This window comes from Ostrea edulis, chromosome 3 (genome assembly GCF_947568905.1).
Source record: "Ostrea edulis chromosome 3, xbOstEdul1.1, whole genome shotgun sequence".
Lineage (NCBI taxonomy): Eukaryota > Metazoa > Mollusca > Bivalvia > Ostreida > Ostreidae > Ostrea > Ostrea edulis.
The window spans coordinates 18457398-18485213 of NC_079166.1; the positions used below are offsets into that span (position 1 = coordinate 18457398).

A 27816-nucleotide genomic window follows, 5' to 3' on the forward strand; every position below is an offset into this window, starting at 1 on the left:
TTTTCGAAGATCATTTTACTACATGTCAAGTTCACATTATATCATTCACATATCTAAGAAGTTGATCTCCATGGTTAGAATGCTAAAATATGTTGACTTCAGGCCACCTCCATGTAGGTGCGTATATTTCCACAGATTTGTTATCTTCAAGTTTACTACAAAAATAATGAAATCGTGAAAATGATTTTGAATTACAAATGTTTGATGGAAATAAAATCTTGTCAAGCTGTCAAATGAATACGATGGGCGAATCACTGCTGTTGATATTCATGTAGTAAGTAAATGTATTTTTGGCATTCTGATAGTGGTTCGCCAGAAAAAAGCAGTTTCCGTCAATTATTGATGTCTTTTCATTCGGTTTTACATCGATCTTGATTTAAGACCCAAAGTTAAGTTAACACCCCCAAATTGTTAGCCGTCTGTCAATCAAACATTTAACAATAGATCTCAAGTGGAGTGACATCTGCACAAACTGTGGTTGAGAGCTACCCCAGAGAGTTGTTTTGATAACAATAACAACCAGTACCTACATGCATTCTTTAGATCTCAGGAAGCTCTGTATTCTAGAGTTTTGATTGCATTGACCTGTCCACAACTGCTATTTTCTCGTAATTCAACTGTTTTTAAAAAGACCCCTGAACAACGCAATTCTAATATAATTGTTATTTCCCTCATATATATATATATATATATATATATATATATATATATATTATAAAATTACACAATAAGAAAGCAAACAATAATTTGCCCATTAATTTCTAAAACTTGTAACTTATTGAAATAATTTATATTATCAATACATGATAGTTCTAAATTTATAAAAGAAATTATTCATTGAGCCAATGACTGAGAGTAAAAGAGAGAAAAAGAGTGAGTGGTGTAGACTGTAATGTCATCTAGCCATAGGGATACAACCATTATACAAACACTATAACCACAGAAACACTGTAGACAGCCCTGATACCCTTCCTGTGTACATCAAAAGTATACACAGCACCCTAATCTCTTGGCCAGGTAAATTCCAGGTAAATAACAATGACCATAGATGAGCTCCGCTCACATCCAGTGATCCGTGAAGAAACTGTACGGTATTATCTTTGGGTCTTTAAGTCTTTTAGATGTTCTTGGTTTTTTTTTTCTAATAGTATTAAGTCCTTGTTTACAACCTCTACGATCGCTTTAGTTTCAGGCATAAATTATTTTTCTTTTCAATTTTGCATACAATTCGTCTTTAACCTGAACTTTCACGCTTTCTTTGATTGTTTGCAATGTCTCTTAGAAGTCTGTAATAATTTTCTTTCTATTTCATTATTTATTTTTGAAAAAATTGAAATGACTTTCAATATTACCATTTTTTACTCCTACATGAATGTGAGTCGCAATTCATCATTTACCCGGAGTGTCAGGTTCAGTGTCGGAGATCTTAGACCATTGTTCATTTGACGGTCTTCTGTTTGAGACAATAGAAGTTTATTTTACAGAAGACGGCACAAAATGTAAAGTTAAATTCAACTGACTCTGTACTTTTAATCTGCTGATTTACCACCCTAATCTGCCGATTTCTCAATCGTTTTGTTTGACATTTGTTTCCCCCTATTTTACAGGAAAGAGTTCAGGAAACCGGCGAGGGCAATCTCATAATGATTTACAGCAATATCCAGGAAACGCTGTTTCCTTTGCTTCATCGTCTTTTTTGGCACTTTTACAATTTTTAAGAAACAGAAATAAAATTTATTGTGGAGAGCTCAAAATTCCGACACTTTACCACCACCACATGACCGAAAGTCTACTTTTTAATTAATTCACCACGACATTAAAAACTGATCATACGTAGAACATACTCTTACGTATCAAACGGAATACAAATCCTTCTAAGAGATATTCAACTTGTTGCTTGCACAGAATTAAACTGCAGACTTAAATTATGGAATTTTCGGATTGGATATTTCTGAAAAAAAATCTTACCTAAAATGCTTAAGTTTCTCGTTTTTCCAGTTTCAAAACAATCCCGTTTTTGGGCTTCAAAAAGAATCTGCCATCCAACTCAACAGGAATCTATAATGGATTTTGAGCACTACAGTGTCAAACAAGAGGTACTGTGAGCAATTCTCACCAAGAATACCCCCCGCTTACCCCAATCTCCCAAAGGGTGTTGGTAATAAGTATAAACTACCTCTTTTCTGAGTGTAAAAAACAAATGGCATGACAAACCGAACCATATTGCTACTTCGATGTCCAGTGCGCGTGACCTTTGACCTTTTGAACCCAAAATCGATAGGGAAGATCTTCATCCCATGGGTAGTCCATATGTATGATATGGTGAATGTAGGTGGAAAGGATAATACTTTAGAGCCCGGAAACCATATTGCTACTTCGATGTCCAATGTGGTTAACCTTTGACCTTTTCACCCCAAAATCGATAGTGAACATCTTCATTCCATGGGTAGTCCATATGTATGATATGGTGACTGTAGGTGGAAAGAATAACGCTTTAGAGCCCGGAAACCATATTGCTACTTCGATGTCCAGTGTGCTTGACGTTTGACCTTTTGACCCCAAAATCCACAGGGAACATCTTCATCCCATGGGTAGTCCATATATATGATATGGTGACGGTAGGTGGAAAGGATAATGCTTTAGAGCCCGGAAACCATTACGTCTACAGACGGACGGACGGACAGACAGACGGACAACCCGATTCCAGTATACCCCCCACAACTTGTTGCGGGGGGTATAATTACTACTATTCAAGTCATTGTAAGAAAATTTTCCACATTTGAAGCTGAAAATGACACTCGATATACTTATTCCGTCCAATAGTGATAATGATAACTCTGGAATAGAGTTATAAAAGTAATACCTCCGTCTGTTCACACGGTATGAACTTGTATTTCTGTAGAATTGTTATCAGGGCGCATTTGGCTTCCATGTAAGCTAACCGCATGGCAATACACGACCTCGGCCCCAGTCCAAACGGAAGGAATGCACCTGGAATCAGCTTGGACTTGTTCTTTTCCAAAAACCTTTACAAATAAGATATATGACATTAATGTGTGGTGTAAATGCAAATGTATTGCGTTGTCCTATAATTATTGTACCTGTCGGGGTTAAATACTTCGGGATCGCTCCAGAACTTTGGACTTCTGTGGAAACCATATATGGGTACCGAAACAGGTGTATTTGGGGGTATAACGACACCACCAATCTCCATTTCCTGGTGAGTTTCACGCTGTATTCTGTAGATATAAAAATAAACTTGGCATTAAATATCTTTCTTAAACAAAATTGAAATTGGCTTGTCAAATTTTAACTTTTCCATGAGACACCCGAGTGATAATGAAAATGTGAACATAGCGAAATGCAATGCATTTCATTTCTTGATCAGATAAACTGTGTAATCCGTAGTCAAACCCAACATGAAATGAACGGGCTTACAATTGGTATGAAACACGTCAGACAACATTTGATCGAATGACATGCCGTATTAGATCATTATAGCGATTTCAGAATTTGCAAAATGTTACCTTTGTAGGAAAAGCTGAAATCCATCTTATTCATTTGCAAGATGTACATAAAATATTAATATTTGCATATGAATAATAATGAGATGGAGAGTGGGATGACAGATAGATGCAGGTACAGACCATGAAGCGTGCTACTACACCTCCAAAGCGTTTCGTTTCGTTCCGTGCAAACCGTTCACCGTTCCGTGCAGACCGTTCAGCGTTTCGTGCAAACCGTTCATCGTTCCGTGGAAACCGTTCACCGTTCCTTGCAGACCGTTCAGCGTTTCGTGCAAGCATCGTTCCGTACATGATCAAGCCACGCTCATACAAACGTGCAGATCGTTCAAACCACACCCTTAGAAACGTACATACTTTGCAAGTTATTTCGGCATAAGATGTAAGACAGGTAAACATTGTTGGGAATTTGACCAATTATTTTAAAATGTCTATAAGAAAATCCAATACCACTTTCTCACCCTTGGTAGTTTCTAGCAAGTGCAAGCACAAGTAATATCTCTGACCTCGTTATTTTTCTTTTTCTTTTTTTTGTTTTTTCTTTTTTTTTCTTTTTTGTATATAGGAATAATTTATTAGTCTTGTTACATGTGTATGATCAAGATTCTCTTTTTAAATAAAAAATAATTTCATCAAAATCGTTTATCGGAACTGTCTACATAATGCAAAGACCGACCTATGTATAACTTGTAACTTCTATATTCTACGCAAATTTTAAGGTCCCTCTTTTTTAGCACAAATAAATGTCAGCTAATCCTGGTATTTGAAATCAACATTCGAACAGAAGGTGTGAAAATCGGCGAGAGCAATTGAATAATGACAAAAGAGGTGTTTATATCTTTTCTCTCTCAAAAATGAATGCAGTTTTCTGTAAGTTTAAAATTGAGGCAAATGCAACAATCTAATTAAAACGCTCTCATATCACATTATTTGTTTTATCTATTCATTTATATGATTTATTTCTGAATCCATTTCAATCATATTTTGATTGTTTCTTTTTGTTTTGTATTTTCCCTTCTTATCCAAGATGACAGGTTCTTATCGACTGGCTAATTCTATGTCTAGATGCACCCCCCTCCCGCCAGAGAATATGTTCTAGTCTTACGATAATTTTTAAATCATTTTATCTGTTGTCATATACGTATGTAAAAATGTATAGGTTTATTCAAGATCTGTCTTTGAGAAGATGCCTGGAAAATACAAATTGCACACGTGTTTTAACGGCACTCAGATTGAATATACAAAAATAGCGATACAGACTTGACTTTTTCAATGAATTTGATAGAGTAATAAATAAATAAACTTGAATAATAAATATTCCATGACAATACAATTTATGGATCTCTTTCCGTTATTTCCGAAGTTAAAATATATTCATTTCCTTTTATTTCAACGTGTTCGCAAGTCATTAAACTATTCCTAGTTTAAACTAACCCCAGGATGAAACAAATAATGCCGAAAAACATCAAAGCGTGCAGGTCATGCCTATCGTTTCGTGCAGACCGTTCACAACCCTCTCCCCGCCCAAAAAATGTTTCAATCTTTCCTGACGGGAAGTTTCTTTAAATCCTTTTATCTGTTTTCATACGCGTACACATGTATATAAAAATATAGGTTCATTCAACATCTGTCTTTGGGAAGAGGCCTGGAATATACAAATTGCAAATGTATTTTAACGACACTCAGAATGAATGTACAAAAATAGCGAATAAGACGCGACAATTTCATATTCAGTTTCAAAGAATTTAATAGAGCGATAAATCAATAAAATTTGATTAATCAATATTTCGTGACGATATGATTTTTGCATATTTTTCTCTTATTTCCAAAAAAAAAAAATTTGTTTTCATTTCAACGTTTTTATAAGTCATTGACCTAATAAGCAAAAATTGAACTTACCGCGTCGTATATGAGCAATCATTTTAAAATGAATCATTATCATTTCTTTTTCAACCTTCTTTTAATATCTAGAATACTGCAATTATATTGAAATTATTTGAACCAAATATTAACGAAACAATCACAGCGTGCGGGCCACGCCTACCGTTTCGTGCAGACCGTTCACAAAGCGTGCAAGCCACGTCTACAAAGTGGTCAGCGTTTCGTGCAAACCGTTCACCGTTCCGTGCAAGAATCGTTTCGTACCGTTCCGTGCAAGTGGTGTAGTGGTACGCTTCAGGGTCTGTAGTGATGGAGAAACACGGATGGACAAAGACCGGGATAGACAGCCAGACTGAGACAGAAAGCACTGTCAAAAAGACAGACAGATGAATTGGGAGACAGATAAATATAAGACATGCTGATAGAGATAGGAGGAAGCAGACCAACTGACAGTGTGTCTATATCTGCATATCTCTTTGTCTCTCTCTATCTCAGGGTCTGAGACATATAGACAGCAAGAGACAGACAGACAGGTTGGAAGATAGCTAACTAGCTAGATGTATCAATAGGTAAATAACTAATAGACAGGAACAGAGGAAGACAGGCCGAAAGAGACAGAGAGAAAGACAGACAGACTGAATGAGAGACAAAACGAAACAGGCCGAAAGAGACAGAGAGAAAGAAAGACAGACTGAATGAGAGACAGAGAGAAATGCAGACAGACTGAATGAGAGACAGAGAGAAAGGCAGACAGACTGAATGAGAGACAGAGAGAAAGGCAGACAGAGAGAAAGACAGACAGACTGAATGAGAGAAGAGAGAAAGACAGACAGACTGAATGAGAGACAGAGAGAAAGGCAGACAGACTGAATGAGAGACAGAGAGAAAGACAGACAGACTGAATGAGAGACAGAGAGAAAGGCAGACAGACTGAATGAGAGACAAAACGAGACAGGCCGAAAGAGACAGAGAGAAAGAAAGACAGACTGAATGAGAGACAGAGAGAAATGCAGGCAGACTGAATGAGAGACAGAGAGAAAGGCAGACAGACTGAATGAGAGACAGAGAGAAAGGCAGACAGATTGAATGAGAGACAGAGAGAAAGACAGACAGACTGAATGAGAGACAGAGAGAAAGACAGACAGACTGAATGAGACAGAGAGAAAGGCAGACAGACTGAATGAGAGACAGAGAGAAAGGCAGACAGACTGAATGAGAGACAGAGAGAAAGACAGACAGACTGAATGAGAGACAGAGAGAAAGGCAGACAGACTGAATGAGAGACAGAGAGAAAGACAGACAAACTGAATGAGAGACAGAGAGAAAGGCAGACAGACTGAATGAGAGACAGAGAGAAAGGCAGACAGACTGAATGAGAGACAGAGAGAAGACAGACAGACTGAATGAGAGACAGAGAGAAAGGCAGACAGACTGAATGAGAGACAAAACGACACAGACAGAAATGCAGAGGCATACATAGATACATTCATACGCAAGGAAGGAATATATACAGAGAGACAGAGGGATAGAGGAAAAGAGAGTTGACTGAACCTTTGGGCTGGTGGATATAAACGCAATGTCTCCTTGATAACGCAATCCAGATACTCGATCTTCTGTATGTTGTCATAATCTGGCGTCTCCTTTCAATCACAACAGACATTAAACGTAATATGAATTACAGTTTTATTGGTACTCTATGACACGACCTTAAGTAAATGATCGTTCGTACTTAGAAATAGACTGAAAGTGTAAATTTCAAAATCAACATATGCATGTCTTGTAATTTACGAAATATTTCAAACAGTATCTTAAACTTAAAATTGGACAATATAATGAAATATCTTATACTATAAAGGACATAATTTCGATGATACAAGGTTCCATGACCTAATTTACGAGTTCCATAATATTTTTCTCACATGACGTAGCTGACAGTGCAACTATCTATTATTACGGTTTGTCAAAGTTAGCTATCTTTTGAAAAAAACATCGTGCACTGTGTTAGCTTCTTAATACTAAAAACACGACAAAAATCAAGTATATTATGTAAGTGAAACGTTCGATATTTTAATGCTTAGGCTTAACCTGAGCGTTATGGCTATGAAAAGGTAAGAATAACGAATAGTGAGTCATGAGATTGATCACTGTTCGTTATCTTCACCTTTATAGGGGTTATGAGATTGATCACTGTTATCCTAACTTTTGTAAGAGCTATGAGATTGATTACTGTTAGTCATCTTCATTTGTCATTGCAGTCTTAGATAAGGTGTCTCGAACATTGTCATTTATTAATGCAATTCTTCTAGCTAGATCACGTTTAATAATAATACAATTTCAGGTTCAGCAATGTTGTCTTGAGCAATGTCAGCTACTATTGGAGTTACTGAGCAATTTTAGCAGTAAGATAGATAATTGTCTTCATTGTATGAATTGCACATTCGTCGACTTTCTCTTAATTATACTTCACCGGATGTTACAAGGAAACATAACATAGGGTCTGTCAAATGTTTGGCAAAGTTGTAGATTTGATACTTTGTCAGTGCTTCAATTTCTACGCTTATCGTTGTTGCTATGTATATGTGTCGTAAGCGAGATATATATATATATATATAGAGAGAGAGAGAGAGAGAGAGAGAGAGAGAGAGAGAGAGAGAGAGAGAGAGAGAGAGAGAGAGAGAGAGAGTACATGTGGGAAGTATAGTACCTGTCCAATGGTTGAATCAATTTCCGCGATCAATTGTTCTTGATAATTCAAATGTGTTGCTAAGCAATACGCAGCAAACGTCAATGTTGTAGCAGTAGTTTCGTATCCAGCAACCATAAACAAGGTGGAATTTCCGCTCACTTCTTCTTTTGAAAGACCTTTCGTAGATAAAAATATTAGACATGAAATTACTTTTCCAACTCACCTCACTTTTCGATTGATCTTGTAGAGATAATGTTGTCTGCTTCAGATATACACCTTGAAACACGAACATTCCCATAATATAACTGCTAAAACCTACTCAATTTCAGCAATCAATTGTACAAAGAAAACACATTACAATGCGATATTATCTCGAAATACCCCGTAGAAAATGACGAAGGTTGTGATTTCTGTTGAGAGATAGAGGATGATATCAAAGTAAATATCGCTATGTGTTTATCTTCCAAGAAGTCCGAAAGTAAAGTGTGACTATGTAAAGAGGTCCGTTGCATTGAATAAAATGATATGCAAGAACGCGATTTGATTGATCACTCGAAAGGGGGTTTATGTAGACAGATACACAGAAAAAAGGAATTGTGGAAGCAAAAAAGTGAAGAAAAAGAACGGTTATCAATCTCATAAAGAATAGGAAATTGGGAGGATAATCACGGACCTCTGGACATATCAGAAGTGGTATCAGGTGCTTGGGAGGAATAAGCCTCTCCTGTTGACCCGTCACACCCGCCTTGATGTCTCTATCTTGATCAGGAAAACAGTAAACCGTAGTAAAAATCACAATTTGTACCGGTATTACTTTATCACCCAGTTTATATTTCTACAGTACTGTAAACGTTTTCAATTAGATTTGTTAACATCACAATGACTTGACGCAATTTTCAGAAATAGCAAATATTCACAAAACCCTCAAATGTATTCTTTTGATTAGAATGGTGACAGTTCAGATCACGACATGCAGAGGACATTTTTTATTTAGCAGTTTGATTTTCTAAGTGTTGTCTTTGAAACGATTCAAGATGAAAGCCGTGTGAGATTCTTACTGGCGACAGAGGGCTGTGTGTAAATGTGTATTAATATTGGCACTAAAAGTTTGTTTTTCTTATACCTTTACCACTCATAGGCAGGCCTTATCATTATAATGTTACTTTGATCCCACTTTGAAGAGTAGTTGGAAGTAGTTATAAAAGCAGATTTGGAAGTTTATTCACACGTTGCTGATGCTCAAGGTAAATTGTTTTATTATACGCATTTCCAATCCCGTGGGGATCCGGGTTAGAATAGGTCCTCAGTACCCCCTTGCTAGTCGTAAGAGGCGACTAAATGGGGCGGTCCCTCGGATGAAACCACAACAAACCGATGGTCCCGTATCACAGTAAATGTGGCACGATAAAGATCCCTTCCTGCTCAATGGCCATAAGCTCTGAGCATATGCCAAAATTTTGAAGTCCTTCACCGGCAGTGGTGACGTCTCCATATGAGAGAAATATTCTCAAGAGGGACGTCAAACAATATTCAATCAATCAATCCAATGTCAAAGAAATATTGAGTACGTATGTCGTGACACACACACTCGGGATTATTGATCTCAAAGGACGGGGACCTACTCTAGATATCTGAAAACAATATTGAGAATTTCTAGCACTTGTACTTCATAGCTTCATAGATGTTCAGAATAATAAATTGAATCTGCCGAGGCGAACAAACGTTCGGTTTATTGCATAGGTAGCGCTGATGTCAATATTTAAGGTATATACACTCTCGAAAGCAAATAGTACTACTCTAAACGAAATGCAAATATCGTGTCAGCTAGAACTAGAGGGAAAGCCTACTCGAATATATCTAGTTGTTGCAATGCTTTTGGTGTAGCACAATATTTCTAGAAAGCCATATTACATCTACTGTCGTATTTTTATTTGGCTGGGTTCCTCAGATGGGATATTTACTTCAATTGTTGCATCATTATGGCGTTTGACCTATTAGTTATCAACATGAATTGATAATTATGAACGAGAAGGAATTGTGATGTAAGGCGGTGATGAATTGTAGATATCAATCTGAAGAATGCCATTTAAATACAGTACATAAAATTTGTATCTTGGATAAGGCTGTAAAGACATTTCAGTGGAAGAACAGTCCTGTTCATGTGGAAGCAAAATCCTGCCTGTTCATATTGAATACGACTATCTGTGTTCAGATACTCGTACCTCTCTTTTCCCAATTGCCTTTTCCGTCTTCATATTCAAGTGTCTGTTCTGTGTCACTGATTTCTGTATCTCTGTGAGCATTTAACAAAAGTTGTAGGATATCAACCCTATCCTGAAATGAAAACACAATATGATCATAACATCTTGTGATGGCATATAAATGGTCCCTACCTGCAAAATACCTGCAACATTGCCGAGCCAATACGCAAAATAATCGTTTACTCGACCGACACAATTTTCTGGTAGTGGTTGTATGGAAAAGTAATGATAGCAAAAAGTGATCAATCGCACAAATACAAACTGTGCGTAGAGCAAATTCTGAAATCAACAGAGGTGGAATCAGATTCCTAGAAGGGGTATGCAGGTCCTATTGGTCGATCACACACACTGCAAGTCCTCTATCTTGATCGGGTAAACGAAATATATCCTGGTAATTTAACGGTTTAGTAATGTTATGAAACATATAAGATACCATTCGACCACGTGATAAGATGAATTTGCAAATCAAATAACAAGGCCTCGATTTCAAAACTGATCTTTCGCAGAACAAGATCTTGCGTGTCGAATCAGTTGAAAGAATAAACACCACTTGTAGGTGATAATGGAATATTGCTACATAAATATCGGAAGTTGATGATGAAGATGTTGATGTCAACCCGTTTGTCATAAAGTTGAGTTGTTAGTTTGCTGCTAACATCTATATTCAAAAAATATTTAAATACGAAGTATATGTGGAAGACTATCATGTATTTTATTTTAAGTTCACAGGGATACATCAAATCAACAGATAAATGACAATAATTCGACGTCGTAGAATCAAAAGGTTTAAAAATAAGTATCATGCATATCATATTTCTAATATAACAATATCATAAGGAATCCTAGAATGAAATATCATGGTTACATTCTGTATAGTTTCCATGGGAATATATTTTATTATTTGTCGTATCTACTACTAAAAAACGTCGATCAATCTAAATATCGAGTTGAAGGCCACAGCAAGATTGTTTTGTTTTTTTCTTGAATGCAGTTTTGTATAAATTCTACCTCATTGAAATATGAAAACAGGTCGCATAAGAAAGCTAATAAATGTGAACGCAGACGTCATGACACTTTTGGTTCATGTCTTTACGTTTATATTTTCAATGACCGATAAATATTGTTAATCTCGATATATATATATATATATATATATATATATATATATATATATATAAGATTTACACAATGCTCAAAAGACGAAACAATATAATGTGGATCTAAACGACAATCTAAAGAGAGAGAAACATCTAGTTACTGACAATGTATTTAGGGATGGGGAAACAAGATGCAAACGAAAACTATCAATCGACAAGGGGACTTTCCTTGTTTTAGAAACACCGAGCAATTACAAACCATATTATTCTATAGATATATATACGCAGTTCATACTTAAATCGATCACATCATCTTATAAAAACTTTATTGACGTCAACACATAATAAAAGGAATATTTTGCTTAAATCCGCTGATTCGTTTTATGAGAAATAGAAATATTATACACAGTTGGCCCAAAAATATTTTGTAATTATGGACAGTTGAAAAGATATATAGATTTTAAAGGAAATTCAATTATAAGGGGTGAGGTGCCTGTAGTATGAGACAACAATTAAACGTACCGGGTAATATATTTTCGTGAAGATATATGGAAAATACTTACCCATGTCCGATTTTAAAATGTATACAGAATTCTGATGCTTCTTGACCTACAATACTTACCTATCAATGGACCATATTTTGGTCCTTATAGGACCATTGTTTGAGGTTTGTAGATTGTGTTTGCTTTTCCCAGCCAATCAAACAAACCTGATGGCCCCCTCGCAAGTTCTCGGCCTGCTCCACCAATCCTTTGAAGAACATATCGCTCTTGGTTTGTTTGTCTAAGTCCAACCTTAGCTTAAACAGAAGGTTGTACAGGGGCGGCATGAATGCTGAAAAACAGCGATGTGGTTCTAGCAAGTTTCTTATTACTATGACAACAAATAAAAAAGCACGTTTACGTGAAGATAGCAACCAGTGATCATTCTCATATCTGTTTAATGAATATGAAATGAAGAACAGTGAAAACAGAGTCCCATATAAACGACAGAGATGGGGTCAGATGCCTAAGAGGAGTAAGCGTTCACTGTCGATCGATCACACCTGGGTGAACCCTGTATCTTGAACAGGTAAACGGAGTAATATATAGTCTAATTCAGTGTGAAAAGAACGGCTCAATAAGTCAGACAGCATTCATTTGAGCGAAAAGTACAATTCTAGATAAAATAATTATAGGCATTTTTGAAACGAGACTGTTGAAACCTCTTTACCATCAACTTATGTGTGAACAGTTTCCCATCGTATTTGAAACTGAACATACGCAAAACTGTGTACCGATTCAGATGACAGACATAACATTTTGCTACATATATCTGGAAAGAACACGATGAAGATGAGTTCATACTATTAGGCATAAAGTTGAGTTCTTAGTTTGCTATTACGTCTATGTTCAGTAAATCATTGATGAAAGGTGAAGATAACGATCAGTGATCAATCTCATAACTCCTATAGGTAATACAAAATAGAGAGTTGGGCAAACACGGCCCCTGGATATACCAGAGGCAGGATCAGGTGCCTAAGAGGAATATGCATCCCCTGTCGACCAGTCACACCCGCCGTCAGCCCAATATCTGCATCAGGTAAACGGAGTTATCCGAAGTCAAAATCAGTGTGCCAAGAACGGCTAACAAGCAACATGAAACACGACAGACACGTCCATATGAAATAGATGTTAAAGATTTCGTGGTGTTTCTTTTTCGAGTTCACTGGGGTATATCTAGTCATCATATGAATGTAACTCATTACACTAAAGGTTTATTTATGGGCTCGTTAAAACACCTTTTATAATTGATTGATTATATATTTCTAACGCCTCACTCGAGAATTTTTCTCTGATATGGAAACGTCACCAAAATCGGTGAAGGGCTTCAAATTTAGGCCTTTGCTCAACGCTTACGGTCATTGAGCAGTGAGGGTTCTTTAGCGTGTCCCAGTTACTGTGACACGGAACATTCGTTTTAAAGGTCATCTCCGACGACCAGTGACATTCACACCTGATGTCGAACGTGTGGCGATGGAACTGGTACTATCTGTTTTAACGACTTAGGTCTGTCGCGGACAGGATTCGAACCCCAACCTTCCGCATGCGGGGCGAACGCTCTAACCTCTAGACCACCGCGGCAGTAACACCTCTTATGAAGACCTCTTATGAAGTATGATTTCACCATCGATTGATTGATTGATTGATTTTATATTGTTTAACGTCCCTCTCGAGAATATTTCACTCATAGTTATGGAGACGTCACCATTGTCGGTGAAGGGCTGCAAAAGTTAGGCCTATACTCGGCACTTATGGCCTTTGAGCCGTGAGGGATCTTTATCGTGCCTCATCCGTTGTGCCACGGGACCTCGGTTTTTGCGGTCTCAACCATAGGACCGCCCCCATTTAGTCGCCTCTTACGACAGGCAAGAAGTACTGAGGACATATTCTCACCCGGATCCCCACGGGATTACATAATTCCGAAAAAGTACTTATTCCTTCACTATAATAAAAACAAAAAAGACAAATTGACTATCTTACCATTAATAAACGTTCCGTAGCCTATAAAGTTGTCGAAAATCGCTTTTGCGTTCAATATAAACTCGTTATTTTCTTCTCCATAAGCATCTAATTTGATTCCAAATCCAATACCAGCAATAGCGTCCATTGTAAAATTTCCAAATATTCTGAAACCAAATTGTAAATACAGTATGTCATTTCATGAAAGGTGAAAATAACGAACAGTGATCAATCTCATAACTCCTATAATTAATACAAAATAGATAGTTGGGAAAACACGGACCCCTGGGCAAACCAGAGGTGGGATCAGGTGCCTAGGAGTAAGCATCCCCGTCGACCGGTCACATTCACCGTGGGCCCTATGTCTTGATCAGGTAAACGGAGCCACCCCGCAGTCAAAATATGTTATAAATCATTGTAATGAAATATGAATTCTATTTTCAAATTGCTGCAACCCGTGGGGATCCAGGTTAGAATATGTCCTCAGTCCCCTTGCTTGTCGTAGGAGGTAACTAAATGGGACGGTCCTTTGGATGACATCCGCAAATTCAATTTCCCGTATCGCAGCAGGTGTGGCACGTTAAAGATCCCTCCCTGCTCAATGGTTATAAGCGCCAAGCATACGTCTTTTTGCAGCCTCTCGCTGGCAATGGTGATGTCGCCATTGGAGTGAAGATTCTCGAGAGGGACGTTAAATAATATACAATCAAGATAGATAGATAGATAAATGCAATTTCAGATATAAAAATCATACAAAGCACTGTAATGACCAACGATACGAGCAATTATATTGTGGAATATTCGTGACAACCTGCCCCGTGCCCCACCTTCTTATCAATTATATAAGTTGAGAATTCACACTTTCTACTGCTAAATCACGGAATTGTACGTGGGAAAGATTTCTCTAGTAAAATGTCTTATGATATTCAGATATTTATCGGGACGAAGAATTTGTACCTCCTCTACACCAAAATGTTTATTCTAAAAGCTTTAATGTTGAAAAACAGTCTTGTAGTACAATATATAAACAAGAAATATGTAATATTTGATACCCACATTGCTGATTTCAATTACAAGTTGTTGAACAATCTAACCAGCAACCGAGTTATGTTAAAGAAATGGAAAGTTACTGATACGGATTTATGTTCACTATGTAAGAAAAAGAGGACAGTGAGCATCTGGTACTGAAATGTAAAAAAAAAAATCGTGAAATTTGGAAAATTGTTGAGAAAATATTGAATTTTCAAGTTTCGTGGGGTTTGGGGTTGGTCAATGAGAAAACAATCTTTTCAAATAATCTTTTCTCACTAATAGCATGTAAAATTTACAAATATAAAATGTATTACAGAATGCAAAACAAAAACGAGCAATCTTATGACATTCGAGATCATGTAAAGGGAATCCTTGAATTCAATGTATCTGTATACAAAAAATTAAACAAGGCTTCACATATTCTTGATAATATTGTGAAAAAAATTATAATCTTATATATTTATATTACAGATTATATTATATACTATTTATATCGTGTACAAATAAAGTAAAGGGAAATTATCTGCCTTCCCTTTTACATACCTATCCCGGGTCAAAGTGGACTTTTGGAGTGTGAGAGGGGTCCCATTGGGTAGTTGTCACGGACTACTTTCATATCCTCTAGAAATGATGTATTTATATCTGTATAACTTTGTTCTCATATGATTATATAATCTTGTATTTCTCTTAGTTTTTGTTTTCTTCTTCTACATATATAAAACTTATATGGTACCAATTTTGATTCACCAGATGCGCATTTCGACAAATTTCGACATCTTATGAGATGTAATAGGGAATACATATTGTTATTTAGATGAAGCTTAGTCAGAGTCCCATCCCTAGCAGCTTTCCCCACTTTTTTTCTATCGTTGGATTTATTTGTTATATGTTATAGTGACAGGTCTGGGAAATAAAAATGTCATTAAAAAGTATGTACAAAGAAAATTAGTATTTAATTTAATATAGGATTAAACATTCTTTTTGAAAAATTTATCGATGTGTAAACTCCGGACATTTTACTCACGAACTGAATAAAAGTGCGAAGCACTTTTATGTTAAGTTTGTGAGTAAAATGTCCGGAGTTTACACATCGATAAATTCTTCAAAAAGAATGTTTAATTCTTATAATTCCAATTCATTCACTTTATTAACAATTGCAAAAATTTGAATAGTTTCCCCGCACTATATTATTTGTTTTCAGGCGTGTATGAATACATTGCGTCTTCGGGTTTATTGTTGTATAAACTCTTGTTCAGCTTTATTTTTGTCCAATCAAAACAATTGTAATAAATGACATTGGAATTATAAACGTATATACAGTATAAATTACATGTTTATTGCTAATCAACGCCCAAATTGGTCAGATAACCAGAGAAAACAAATAGAAAAACAATGTGTGTCAGTTGACCTAAAAGGTTCAAGGAAACCCAACGACTTCAATGTGGGATGATTGTGGGCTAAACCTTTAGCAGATTCATCATGAAATGCGAAGATAACGAACAGTGATCAATCTCATAACTCAAATAAGAAATACAAAATTGAGAGTTGGGCAAACACGGACCCCTGGATACATGTATACCAGAGGTGGAATCAGGTGTCTAGGAGGAGTAAGCATCCCCTGTCGACCGGTCACACCCGCCGTGAGCCCTATATCTTGATCACGCAAACGGAGTTATCTATAGTAAAAATCAGTGTTCCAAGAACGGTCTAACAATCGGTATGAAACACATCAGACAGCATTTGACCCAATGATAGGTTGTATTGATGAAGTAGAACGTTATAACGACCATAGAATTTGCAAAAAATATTGACTTTAATCGAGACTCTTGAAACCCCTGTACCACCAACTTGTTCGTCAGTAGCTTGCATCGATTTGAAAACTTACCATACGTACAACAAGCTCTTGAGTATCTAATCATTTGAGAGATATAAACGCCATATGCAGGTGATAATGGAATATTGCTACATGAATATAGGAAGTTGACGATGGAGAAGCTGAAATCATCCCGTTTGTCATACAGTTGAGTTGTCAATTTGCCGTCAATGTCTACTTTCAATGAAATGTCTATGTATGAAGCAGAAGTGAACGACTCTGTGGTGTCTTTTATTTTGAGCTCACAGGGATATATCGAATCGATATATGAATGAAAGTTATTATTGTTAATTGACAAATCGTCATTAATATATCTAGATGTCGAATTGAAGGCTACAGCAAGATTTTTTTTTCTCACGTGGAAGTTTTTGAATAAATTCTGCTTAATATGAATTTTAAAAAAAACAGTGTCAGCTAGCAAAGGAGCACAATTCGTGCCCATGTGAATTCAAGCAGACTGTTCGAAGACCTGATGAACAAAAACCACTAAGATAATGTCGATGAGGAGCTCTAGCATATTTCTAGTTATTATATGATTGATTTGTGTTGCGTATGTTTTGTTGACACCAACAGACTAATCAAGTTTACTTGAATAAATCTTTAAGTGTAAAAAGGTCATGTTTAGAACATTGTATCTCAATAGCAAGCATTGCTACCCCATTTTTTCTTTTTAATATTCTAATTTTCCTTCAATGTAGAAACCATAGATACACTTCCCAAATTTTTTTTTACATTGCTCCAAATCTCAAGAAAATTCTAGAACACTAGTGTAAAATGTAAAAGCACTGAGATTCGTGTTTAGATGTTTAATTATCATTTCTTACTGAAGCGGTATGATTCTAGCGGCATTTTGAGAAACTTTTGGTATTGTACCATTATTATCGCCAGTTAAATCTATGCTTAATCCCTGGGGTAGTATTATGAAAGGTGAAGATAACGAACAGTGATCAATCTCTTGCGTATCGAATCAATTGAGAGACATAAATGCCATACATATGTATGCAGTTGATAATGGTATACTGCTATATAAATATGGGAAGTTGACGATGGAGAAGCTGAAATCTACGCCATTCCGAATCGTATATGTATCACATTGTTATGGTACCAAACGTTCTTACACAAAAACCCAAAATAGTTTTTGAAGGTGCACTGATTCCTCACTTTGTGTGTAGGACGGAATATAACGGATGGGCAATTTCCATGCATAAATGGAGTATGCCTTCTCTTCCCATACCCGCGAACCTATGGACAAACCAGAGGTGGGGTCAGGTTCCTATGAGGAGTAAGCATCCTCTGTTGACAGGTCACGCCCTTCGTGAGCATCATACCTCTATGAATGAAAAAAAAATGAACTTGATCAACTTACCGTCTGAATTCCATTGAATGCCCACATTTTGCTTCCTTCTCAACATTCGTGAGCAGGCTGCCACACGACTCAGCGAGTATTGGTGAAATCTTAAGAATACAATTGCTTCATCTAAGAATGTTAAATGATAAACAAATACTGTAAGATGAATATGTTAACGATACAGTAACGATTTTTTCTCAAGCTTATTTCCTGACAGCTTTTTCGTACCTACAAGTCCATGGGGTATTTTCAACAGTACTTTTCATTTTCTTTAAATGGAAATTTGTTCAGGGTAAAATGATGTTTAATCTACGATTGCTCTCTAAACACTGTATGTTGTATTCGTACTTGATCAAATAACACCTCGGTTATTTCAGAAAAGTTTTGAAGATTTGTTATTGATTACTATAGTTCAATGTTGATTGAGAATATCAATACTGTTACAATGAATACAATAGAAAGGAATTAATTCAGTATACACTGCAATATATTATATTAGTGCACTGATTCATTATGGAAATAATACATTACAGGGGAACATCGATTTTTGTTCATTATCGAGGACGTTCATGGACCAATAAGACCGAATCAAAATTAAAATCCGAACGAGAACAAGAAATTAAGGATAGTAGATTTCCTTGGAATGTGGTAATACTTTCATTTTCTGATAAAGTTCTGAACAAAGTAAATCTATATACGAGTATTCGTGTTGCATTTAAAAGTAACGCCCTATGCACAAATGTTACAAAGACATACATGACCATGCATTCGTAATATCAAAAATGATTCTTACTAAAATGAGATAACCCTTAAACATTTTTTTTTCAGATATCAATCAGCTAATTTCGTGAGCATGAACTGTTTCGCAAGTGCGCATAAATGTCGTTGTTTACGAAATATGCATATAAATGCAAGAAATTGAAATCATTCACAAGGACCAAAACCCGAATTTGAATAAAGAATTGATTGATTGTGGTTTTCCGCCACATTCAACAATTTTTCAGTTATCTGGTGGCGCCCAATTTTTATTGGTGGAAGAGAGAACCCCGATACAATGTACTTGGGAAGAGATCACCGACCTTCCGCAGGTAAACTGGGAAACTTTCTCATTGACCGGCGCGAGCGGGATTCGAACCCGTGCTGAAAAGAGGTGAGAGGTCATGTGATTTTGAGCGCGATGCTCTAACCACTCGGCTACGGAGGCAAATGACCTTAGCACAACATGAGGTTCCCATGAACACAAAGTTACCGTATTCTTCCTCAAAACGTTAATACCACCAAGGTTTGTGCATAAGAATAATAAGTGACTCTCTAATTCATCATAACGTTGACACTTCTACATATAATCTTTATTTGTTGAAATGGTAGGTTTATTGTGTTGTGACATGCAGAAGGGGACTGAATAGTTACATTTCTCCCCCGAGTCAATAAGATCAGCTATGTAAGAGTGGTCCTTTTGTGGCAACACAAACCTTTCTGTGACAGTCTAACAACGATACATGTGATGTAATTGAAAGATCTTGCTATTTGAACGTCAGTAGAAATCTGAAATACCTTGCGCATTTTTCCGGACGAAAATATTGGAGAAATTGTGTTCCTCATAAAGCGCCACCTGTCTCCTTTCTGTCTGGTCAAAGCTTGACCAAGGCCAGTGCGTCGCTTAAATATAAACTGTAACAACAGGAATTTAATCAACATTAATTTTGAAAATTTGAATTTTGTAATCATTAGTGACATGTGCATTGTGTATATTTCTATCCATATTCGGAATGATAATGAGGGGTTTTCAGAATCCAATTTACCTTCCATTTATAGACAGTGTGGAAATAGCGACGTTTTGGGATAAAACATGCTATTTACTTAGTTTGCAGTAAAAATATTCCGATACTTTATTGAAAAAATCTCTTCTCTCTCTCTCTCTCTCTCTCTCTCTCTCTCTCTCTCTCTCTCTCAGATGAAAATTTGTCGACATTGACGGTCACGCAGTGGTTTGTTTTTTCGGAAATAGTATTCGTAAAACATCGATAACATACAGTTACTTCATATCAGGGAAACAGTGAACATTACACATCAATTTTATAAAATATTTTCTCTCACATTTGTAAAGCGCTTTAGAGAACTAATGTTGATAGGGCGCTATATAAATCTCTTAATTACAATTACCGCATTGGTATACACCTTCATTATATATATATATATATAACTAATACAATTTAGAACCAACATTTCAACTGTTAAATCAACTCTTGCACTCGTGCTCTATTGACCGGTCAACATTTTACGAAATGTTGACCGGCCAATAGTCTGCTTCATTTCTATTGGCTACACAAGTCACGTGATTCTCGATCTGCTGATTTGTTTACATAATGGCGAGGCTCACTGATTTGACAGATGACGAAATACAGAATTCATTAGATATGAGGAGGAACAAAAACATAACAAATGTAATTATTGATTAATAATTAGGATATTGGAAATGTTTTCTTTAAAAGTAGTGGATGCATTGATATTTTTCGTAATCACATCTAATAAAAACTTAAAAATGAAGGTGTATCACAAAACAGTTACAGACGGTGTCCTAGGACAACAGCTGTTTTGTTTAACCCTCGAACGGATCTGTTGCCCTCAGCCTACGACTTCGGGCAACAGATCCATTCTCGTGTCAAACAAAACAGCTGTTGTCCTTCGACGCAGTCAATAACTGAATACTATTGCCCCTAGGTGATAATGAATTATTGCCCGAGGTCAACGTTGCATTGCAAAACGCTTTACTGGATCTTCGATAACTGTATACCCAAATAAACTGTGAAAACGCACCTGGTTGACCTAAAAGAATGCTGGACAACTCGCCCCCAAGATAACTCGCCCCCTCTCAAGACAACTCGCCCTCTCTTAGGACAAGTCACCCCTTCTCTTGAGATAATTCGCCCCCAATATTATGTATAAATATATCATCACATTTTATTTTTAGTGTGTGTGTGTGTGTGTGTGTGTGTGTGTGTGTGTGTGTGTGTGTGTGTGTGTGTGTGTGTGTGTGTGCGTGCGTGCGTGCGTGCGTGCGTGCGTGCGTGCGTGTTTTATCGAAAGAGTATACATAAGTGAATTTTCTAATACATGCAAGGTGAAAATAACGAACAGTGATCAATCTCATAACTCCTACAAGCAATACAAAATAGATAGTTGGGCAAACACATATGATTATCTTTCAATGCGTTTCTCAAGTCGCCCATTTTAGAAATTTTATAACGGCTTTGTTTTACTGTTTTTTACGCCTCGATTTCAGAGTGAAAGGTACTCTGAGGATGAGTACCTTAACGTTTGAAGGAAATATATAACAGCTTGGGAGGAATCAAACAATTAGATTTAACAACAGACGCAAATTATAGATAATTATACTACGTCCGCTATAGACCAAGCTAATACTTTCCCTACCAAATGCTAACTTGTTTCCGCTGAAATTATATATTTTACATGTAGATGAAAGTGATGGTGAATTTACTAAACCCAAACAATGGATATTCACTAAAATATTTCGTCTTGCATAAAAAAGACACGAAGTTCGGTGTTTATGTGAACATGTCTTTTTGTTTGTGATGTACATTTATATACTATCTATAAGAAATTTATCATTTTTTGCTAATACACCTCTTGGATTTAGACCAAAAATAATAGTTGTAAACATGTATGATATGAAGGGGAGAGTTATATAAGAGAGGAGGCGAGTTGTCCCGAAGAGGGGGCGAGTTGTCTTGAAGGCGAGTTGTCTAAAGGGCGAGTTGTCCCGATGATGGGGCGAGTTGTATCGAGGGCGGGTTGTCCTGATACCAACGAGAATAGTGGACGGTGTGCCCTCTCTGTGGCGCCATCATAGTAAGAATTATAATACAATGGCATGTACCATTGTTTCAGTGTAGAATAAAAATGTCCGCTTACTGATGTGTTTGGGATCATGAAGAAATTCTTGATTAAGATGTCACGTGCTAACTCCGGGTCCAAAATCAGAAGGGTGGGTCTATGAAGAATGTATGTCCTACAACATTATACAGAGAAACAATATACAAATAAACACAATAAACCCGAATTGTTTGTAAGTAAATTAGCTTTCATAGAAGAGGATGCTCAGTTTGGCTAAATAGTCTTAGTCTCAATAAACTAGAAACTGAAAATGAGGTGGAACACGAATGGTGCAACTTCCGGAGTGGCAAATACCGTATGCGTCAATCGTTCCTTTACTAATATTTCATTTAGTATACTATCTTCCATACTTTTCGGACTCCCTTTGTTGTAGGTGATTTTTTTTTTTTTTTACAAATAATGATTAAACATTTTCATAATATCGCGTGATAAAGGCATGACTGATGTCCAAATCATTTTATCTAAAGTGTATATGTTGTCCCATGATATACCTACCCTACTACTCTATCGTATGTTCTAATCATCTTCAAATCAAATTCTCCAATTCCCTAAATAAATCAAAAAGCAATACATCCAATCAAAGGCTGATTACACAGTATAGAAAAAAACTTTTCAAAAGGAAGGTATGCATGAAGAAATATTAATCGACTTGTCATTTTGCCCTATTAAAATGAATTTTAAAGTGACATCAAGATTAAACTGAGCTAAATGTTCAGCTAATCTAAGCATTTAACTGATGTAAAGGTACAAGTGATTTAAAGGTTTAAATATTATAAAGCTTCAAGTGATCTAACGGGTCAAATGATCTAAAGAACCAAGTGATCTAAAGGTTCAAGTGATATAAAAGTCCAAGTGATACAAAGGGTCAAGTGACCTAAAGGTTCATGCAATCTAAATGTTCAAGTGATATAAAGATTCAAGTGATCTAAAGGTTCAAGTAATCTAAAGAACGAAGTCGTCTGAATATTTAAGTGATATCAACGTTCAAGTGATTGAAAGGTCCAAGTAATCTTAAGGACCAAATAACCTAATGATCAACGGCATTTAAATGTTCAAGTGATATAAAGCGTCAAATGATCTAAAAGTTCAAGTGATCTAAAGGTTTACGTAATCTAAAGAACCAAGTGATCTGAATATTCATGTGATCTAAAGGTTCAAGAGATGTAAAGGTTCAAGTGATCTAAAGGATCAAATTACCTAAAAGTCCCAGTGATCTAAACATTCAAGTGATCTGAAGGTTCAGGTGATCTAAAGAACCAATGATCTGAATGTTCAAGTGATCGAATGGATCAAATGATCTAAAGATCGAAGTGATCTAAAGGGTTAAGTATTCTAAAGGATCAAGTGAGCTAAAGGTTTACGTAGTCTAAAGGCTGAACTGACGTTTTCCGATTGAAGTATGTGTATTGCATGCCCTTTGTTTTCTTTGTTATTGATTGTTTGTATGTCCAGGAGTCCGTGTTCGCACTACTTCAACACAGTTTGTAATCTTCATTTTTTTCATTTTCTAACGTCCCATTCAAGAATGTGCCACCCATCGGATATTGGACCAGCCTTTATTAAAGTTACAGAAATGTACCTGATCAAGATATAGGGCGGACGGTGGGTGTGACCGGTCGACAAGGGATGCTTACTCCTCCTAGGCACCTAATTCCACTTCTGGTGTATCCAGGGTCAGTGTTTGCCCAACTCTGTTGTGTGTTGCTTATATGAGTTATGAGATTGATCACTGTTCGTCATTTTCACCTTTCATGCATGGTGCTCGGAGTCGTAGAAGTGAGGGATTTTGGTCTATTTATCATCTTCCGAGACATGAGATTTCCATTTTCAAGATCACATCCAAAATATAGAAAAGACTCGTGATTTTTTCTTCTAATATAGAACGATCGGGGAATGAACATTTAATCTCTATGTTAAACGTCTTAGGATTGATGCAGTGCAGTAATATTACGAGAGGTATTTTAGTCTCGTGGGGATCCTGGTTAGAATAGATCCTCAGTACCCCTCGCTTGTCGTAAGAGGCGACTAAATGGGGAGGTCCTTCGGATGAGACTGGAAAAAACGAAATCCCATGTCATAGCAGATGTGGCACGATAAATATCCCTCCCTGCTTAAAGGCCTTAAGTGCCGAGCATAAGCCTAAATTTTGCAGCCCTTTCCAGGCAATGGTGACGTCTCTATATGCGTGGACAATTTTCGAACGGGAAGTTAAACAATATTGAACCACCCATCCCACAGCCGTTTCTAAATTGTTTTGGGAATAACAAACCAGAAAACCCAAATCTTGCATGAAAGTGCTTTATATAATAAAAATCCAAGTTTATATAGATTTTGTCATCTGCTATAGGGCGGGTCAAGAATACTGAATTCAAGTTCTGTAGATAAACATATAAGAAACATCTTAACCTGGAGTGTTCTTGTTAAATATGTTGTGTGATACCTTTGTACCTGATTGGCATCTGTGACCTAGATAAATTTCTAGATGTTAAATGTTTGTCACTTCAATATGTAAGTGACGTAATGATTGTTATATAATCCAATTACTTCATGAAAGTACTAGAAATCTTCTTTTTACTAAAAATACAACCAACTTTGGGGATTACTATGATTGGAATTGACAGTCAATCTGTGGCAGTTGTCTGTGAATTCAGCTCGGAATTAAACCAGCATCGGACACCAATATTGTATGCATGTACCTATAGTAACTTAGTAATTTAAGTTTGCTATATTTTTCTTTCAAAAATTGTAAATAAGTCTTTAAATGCCTTTGCGATTGATATTTGTTGGTCAAAAGAGTATTCTGATCCATACCAAACAGACATGTCTGAAATACTTACGTAATCATCATATGAGAACATTATCTTATATCTATATATAGTTGAACGTTACAGGGGTGTCAGCTGTATCGTTTAAAGTCAACACTTAGAAAATTATGCTTGTTATAACGAACTAATTCAGAAATGCAACCTGTAATTGGTACGAATTGCTGCGTTTGCCTGATCGGGACGTAGGGTTCACGGCATGCATGACCAGTCAACTTTGGGATTATTAGTCCTCCCAGGCGTCTGAACCCGCCTCTGCTGTGTCCAGGGGTGCATGTTTGCTCTACACTTAATTTTGTGTTCTTGTAGAATTTCTTATATCGACCACTCATTCATTATCTTCGCCTTTACATCTTTTAAGTAACACTAGCTTGTATCAAATTAAGGTAACATTACCTTTTATTTTGGGAAATAATAACTTACATCTTTCATCAGTTTGGCGTGACCTAGGAACAGTGTAGGTTTTGGATGGGGCACACGAAGTCTGCTCCAAAAACTCAGCTTATACTTTGAATACCTGTCAGGAAGGGGGATACAATTATTCAACCTGTCAGTTGAGTAAATATCTCCCATAATCTAAAATATGCACTATTAGAATTCTGTTTAACTTATTCTTTTTTATCTAAGTCTAAATAAAGTTTATGCTAGAAAGTAAAGAATAAATCAAAACAAAATAGAATATAAAGTACATGTATCATATTTGTTCTTCACACATCGGAAGAAGTTTTCTAAGTTGCTAGAACTTGTAACTAATCCCTTTGTATATGTATACAGTGAGATATGTTCAAATCAAGTATGTTTTTCCGTACAATGACAACCCACATTTCAAGACCCTGCACTTACAGATGCATGCATTTCTAAATGTAAATAACGGTTCTCGGTCATAGTTACGATAGCAATTATCAATTCATACAGCAACAGGCCTTACATTATGCAGCAAATTTAAGCACGATGGGTCTCGTCGCTCATCTGAACATTTCTCAAATATACACAGGTTTCCAAGGCTCCGAGCCATCTTTGTTTTTAATATCGTGTCCTTTAATCATCTAGGTGGGGTGAGGGGTATGACATTGACTTGATATTATATCAGATGTTTGTTGGTGGTTGTTATTAGCCGAAAGTTGAAAATATTTTGCAATGAAACTTCCGCCAATACTTTCTTCTTTTTCGTGTACAGTAACAATATGCCTCATAATAGCATTCAACATCTCGGAATTCGTTTTGGGTCCTTCTTACAAGATAGAAAATTGTATTTAATTCAACCATTGTACTTAGATACTCTTGGTACATGTGGCTTAAAATAATGGTACGTGAAACTTAATACAAAACTTCATAGTTATTTTGGATTTCAAACATTTCGGTTGAGCATCACTGAAGAGACATTATTTGTCGAAATGCGCATCTGGTGCATCAAAATTGGTACCGTATAAGTTTTACATTATGACCCCTGGGTCGAGGCCTCTGCTGGTGGACAGTTAGTCCCCGAGGGTTTCTACAGCCCAGTAGCTTAGTACTTCGTTACTAGCTTGAAAATACGGATGTATATTTAATTGCTGTTATAAAATTTAGAAATTCATTTCAAAATTAAGGATTATCTCCCTCGTGCATAGCTCTTATCCTTGGACGAATTTGGCTCCACTTTTTGGCACGCTGGCTTTGGCTATATTTAGCTCCAAAACTTCATAGTTATTTTGTATTTCAAACATTTCGGTTGAGCATCACTGAAGAGACATTATTTGTCGAAATGCACATCTGGTGCATCAAAATTGGTACCGTATGAGTTTTACATTGATTGAAGTATGATAGATATACAATGAACTGAAGAAATGAACTTACAAGTAAAGAGAGAGGATGAGAAAAAAGATTGTCAATAACCATCCGGGAACCTCAGCTAATCCCAGAATATCCATGATGGACGAGTTATGTTCCGCTCATCAGAATGTACTGTAAAGTGTGCGTAAAATTTATATACGCAGTCCAAGGTCAGACAAAACGAGGTTCAAATTGTATGGAATAACATGTGTGACTTATTCATTTGGATATGTTTTCCTTTTTAAATTTCATTCAATCTTCGGGTTAACCTGGACTTATTTGTCCAGCAGATGACTGTCTGACTTTGTCCGTCTGACTTTACACATGTTCATATGACACCTACTTCCTGTAAACACCCTGAGATTTGTCTAGTAACTATGATAGTCATCACTGGTTATTTTATATGGAAATTGAAGACCTTGTATTATTTTTTCCTATTATTTCATATATAATGGATGTTTGCAATTTTAAACCATGTGATAAACTTGACTACAGATCAAATAACCATATAGTATACACGGCAAAAAATGCAAAAGTATCGACCTACCTTCAATTAACATGGTGAAATGCTTAACATGGTTGAAGAAACTAGGCATGGTTTACAATTAAAATGCTAGTGTTAGAACAGTCTGATTACACATAGTCATATTCTTTATAGACCGGGTCCCGTGAAGATTCGGGTTGGAATAGGTATTCTGTACCCCTTGTTTGTCGTAAGAGGCGAATAAATGGGGCGGTTCTTCGGATGAGACCGCAAAACCAAGGTTACGTGTCACAGCAGCTGTGGCACGATAAAGATCCTTTCCTACTCAAAGGCCGTAAGCGTCGAGCATAGGCCTAACTTTTGTAGCCCTTCACCGGCAATGGTGACGTCTCATTAAGAGTGAAATATTCTCGAGAGGGACGTTAAGCAATATTCAATCAATCTGCAGACCGACTACACCTGCCGTGATTTATCAAATTCATTCAAACAAAAAATCAATTGGTCGCATCGGTTTAGTTACATTTACACATTCAATCTGAATGTGTTAAATACGGATACACTATGTATACTTAAAAGTAAA

The 27816-nt window shown here is 36.5% G+C and overlaps 1 protein-coding gene across 3 annotated transcripts; it reads right to left on the bottom strand.

Annotated features, from left to right (window-relative positions):
• LOC125674620 (cytochrome P450 3A24-like) lies at positions 1-27592 on the bottom strand. 3 transcript variants are annotated; one of them, XM_056160270.1, is made up of 16 exons: positions 27300-27592; positions 26777-26884; positions 25364-25457; positions 22614-22666; positions 22137-22233; positions 19758-19874; positions 18222-18310; positions 13972-14117; positions 12159-12283; positions 10314-10425; positions 8110-8267; positions 6957-7045; positions 3102-3239; positions 2864-3026; positions 1969-2058; positions 1-155 (listed from the first exon to the last, which is right to left on the bottom strand). In XM_056160270.1, the coding sequence occupies exons 2-15, from the start codon at positions 26848-26850 to the stop codon at positions 1978-1980; spliced, it is 1536 nt and encodes a 511-aa protein (XP_056016245.1). In that variant the 5' UTR covers positions 26851-26884; positions 27300-27592; the 3' UTR covers positions 1-155; positions 1969-1977. The 3 variants fall into 3 exon arrangements, with proteins under 3 accessions (XP_056016245.1, XP_048767819.2, XP_056016246.1); XM_048911862.2 differs by lacking the exon at positions 27300-27592 and having other exon boundaries at positions 26777-26914; XM_056160271.1 differs by lacking the exons at positions 22614-22666; positions 26777-26884; positions 27300-27592 and having other exon boundaries at positions 25364-25440.
• Between the last annotated feature and the right edge of the window lie 224 nt (positions 27593-27816).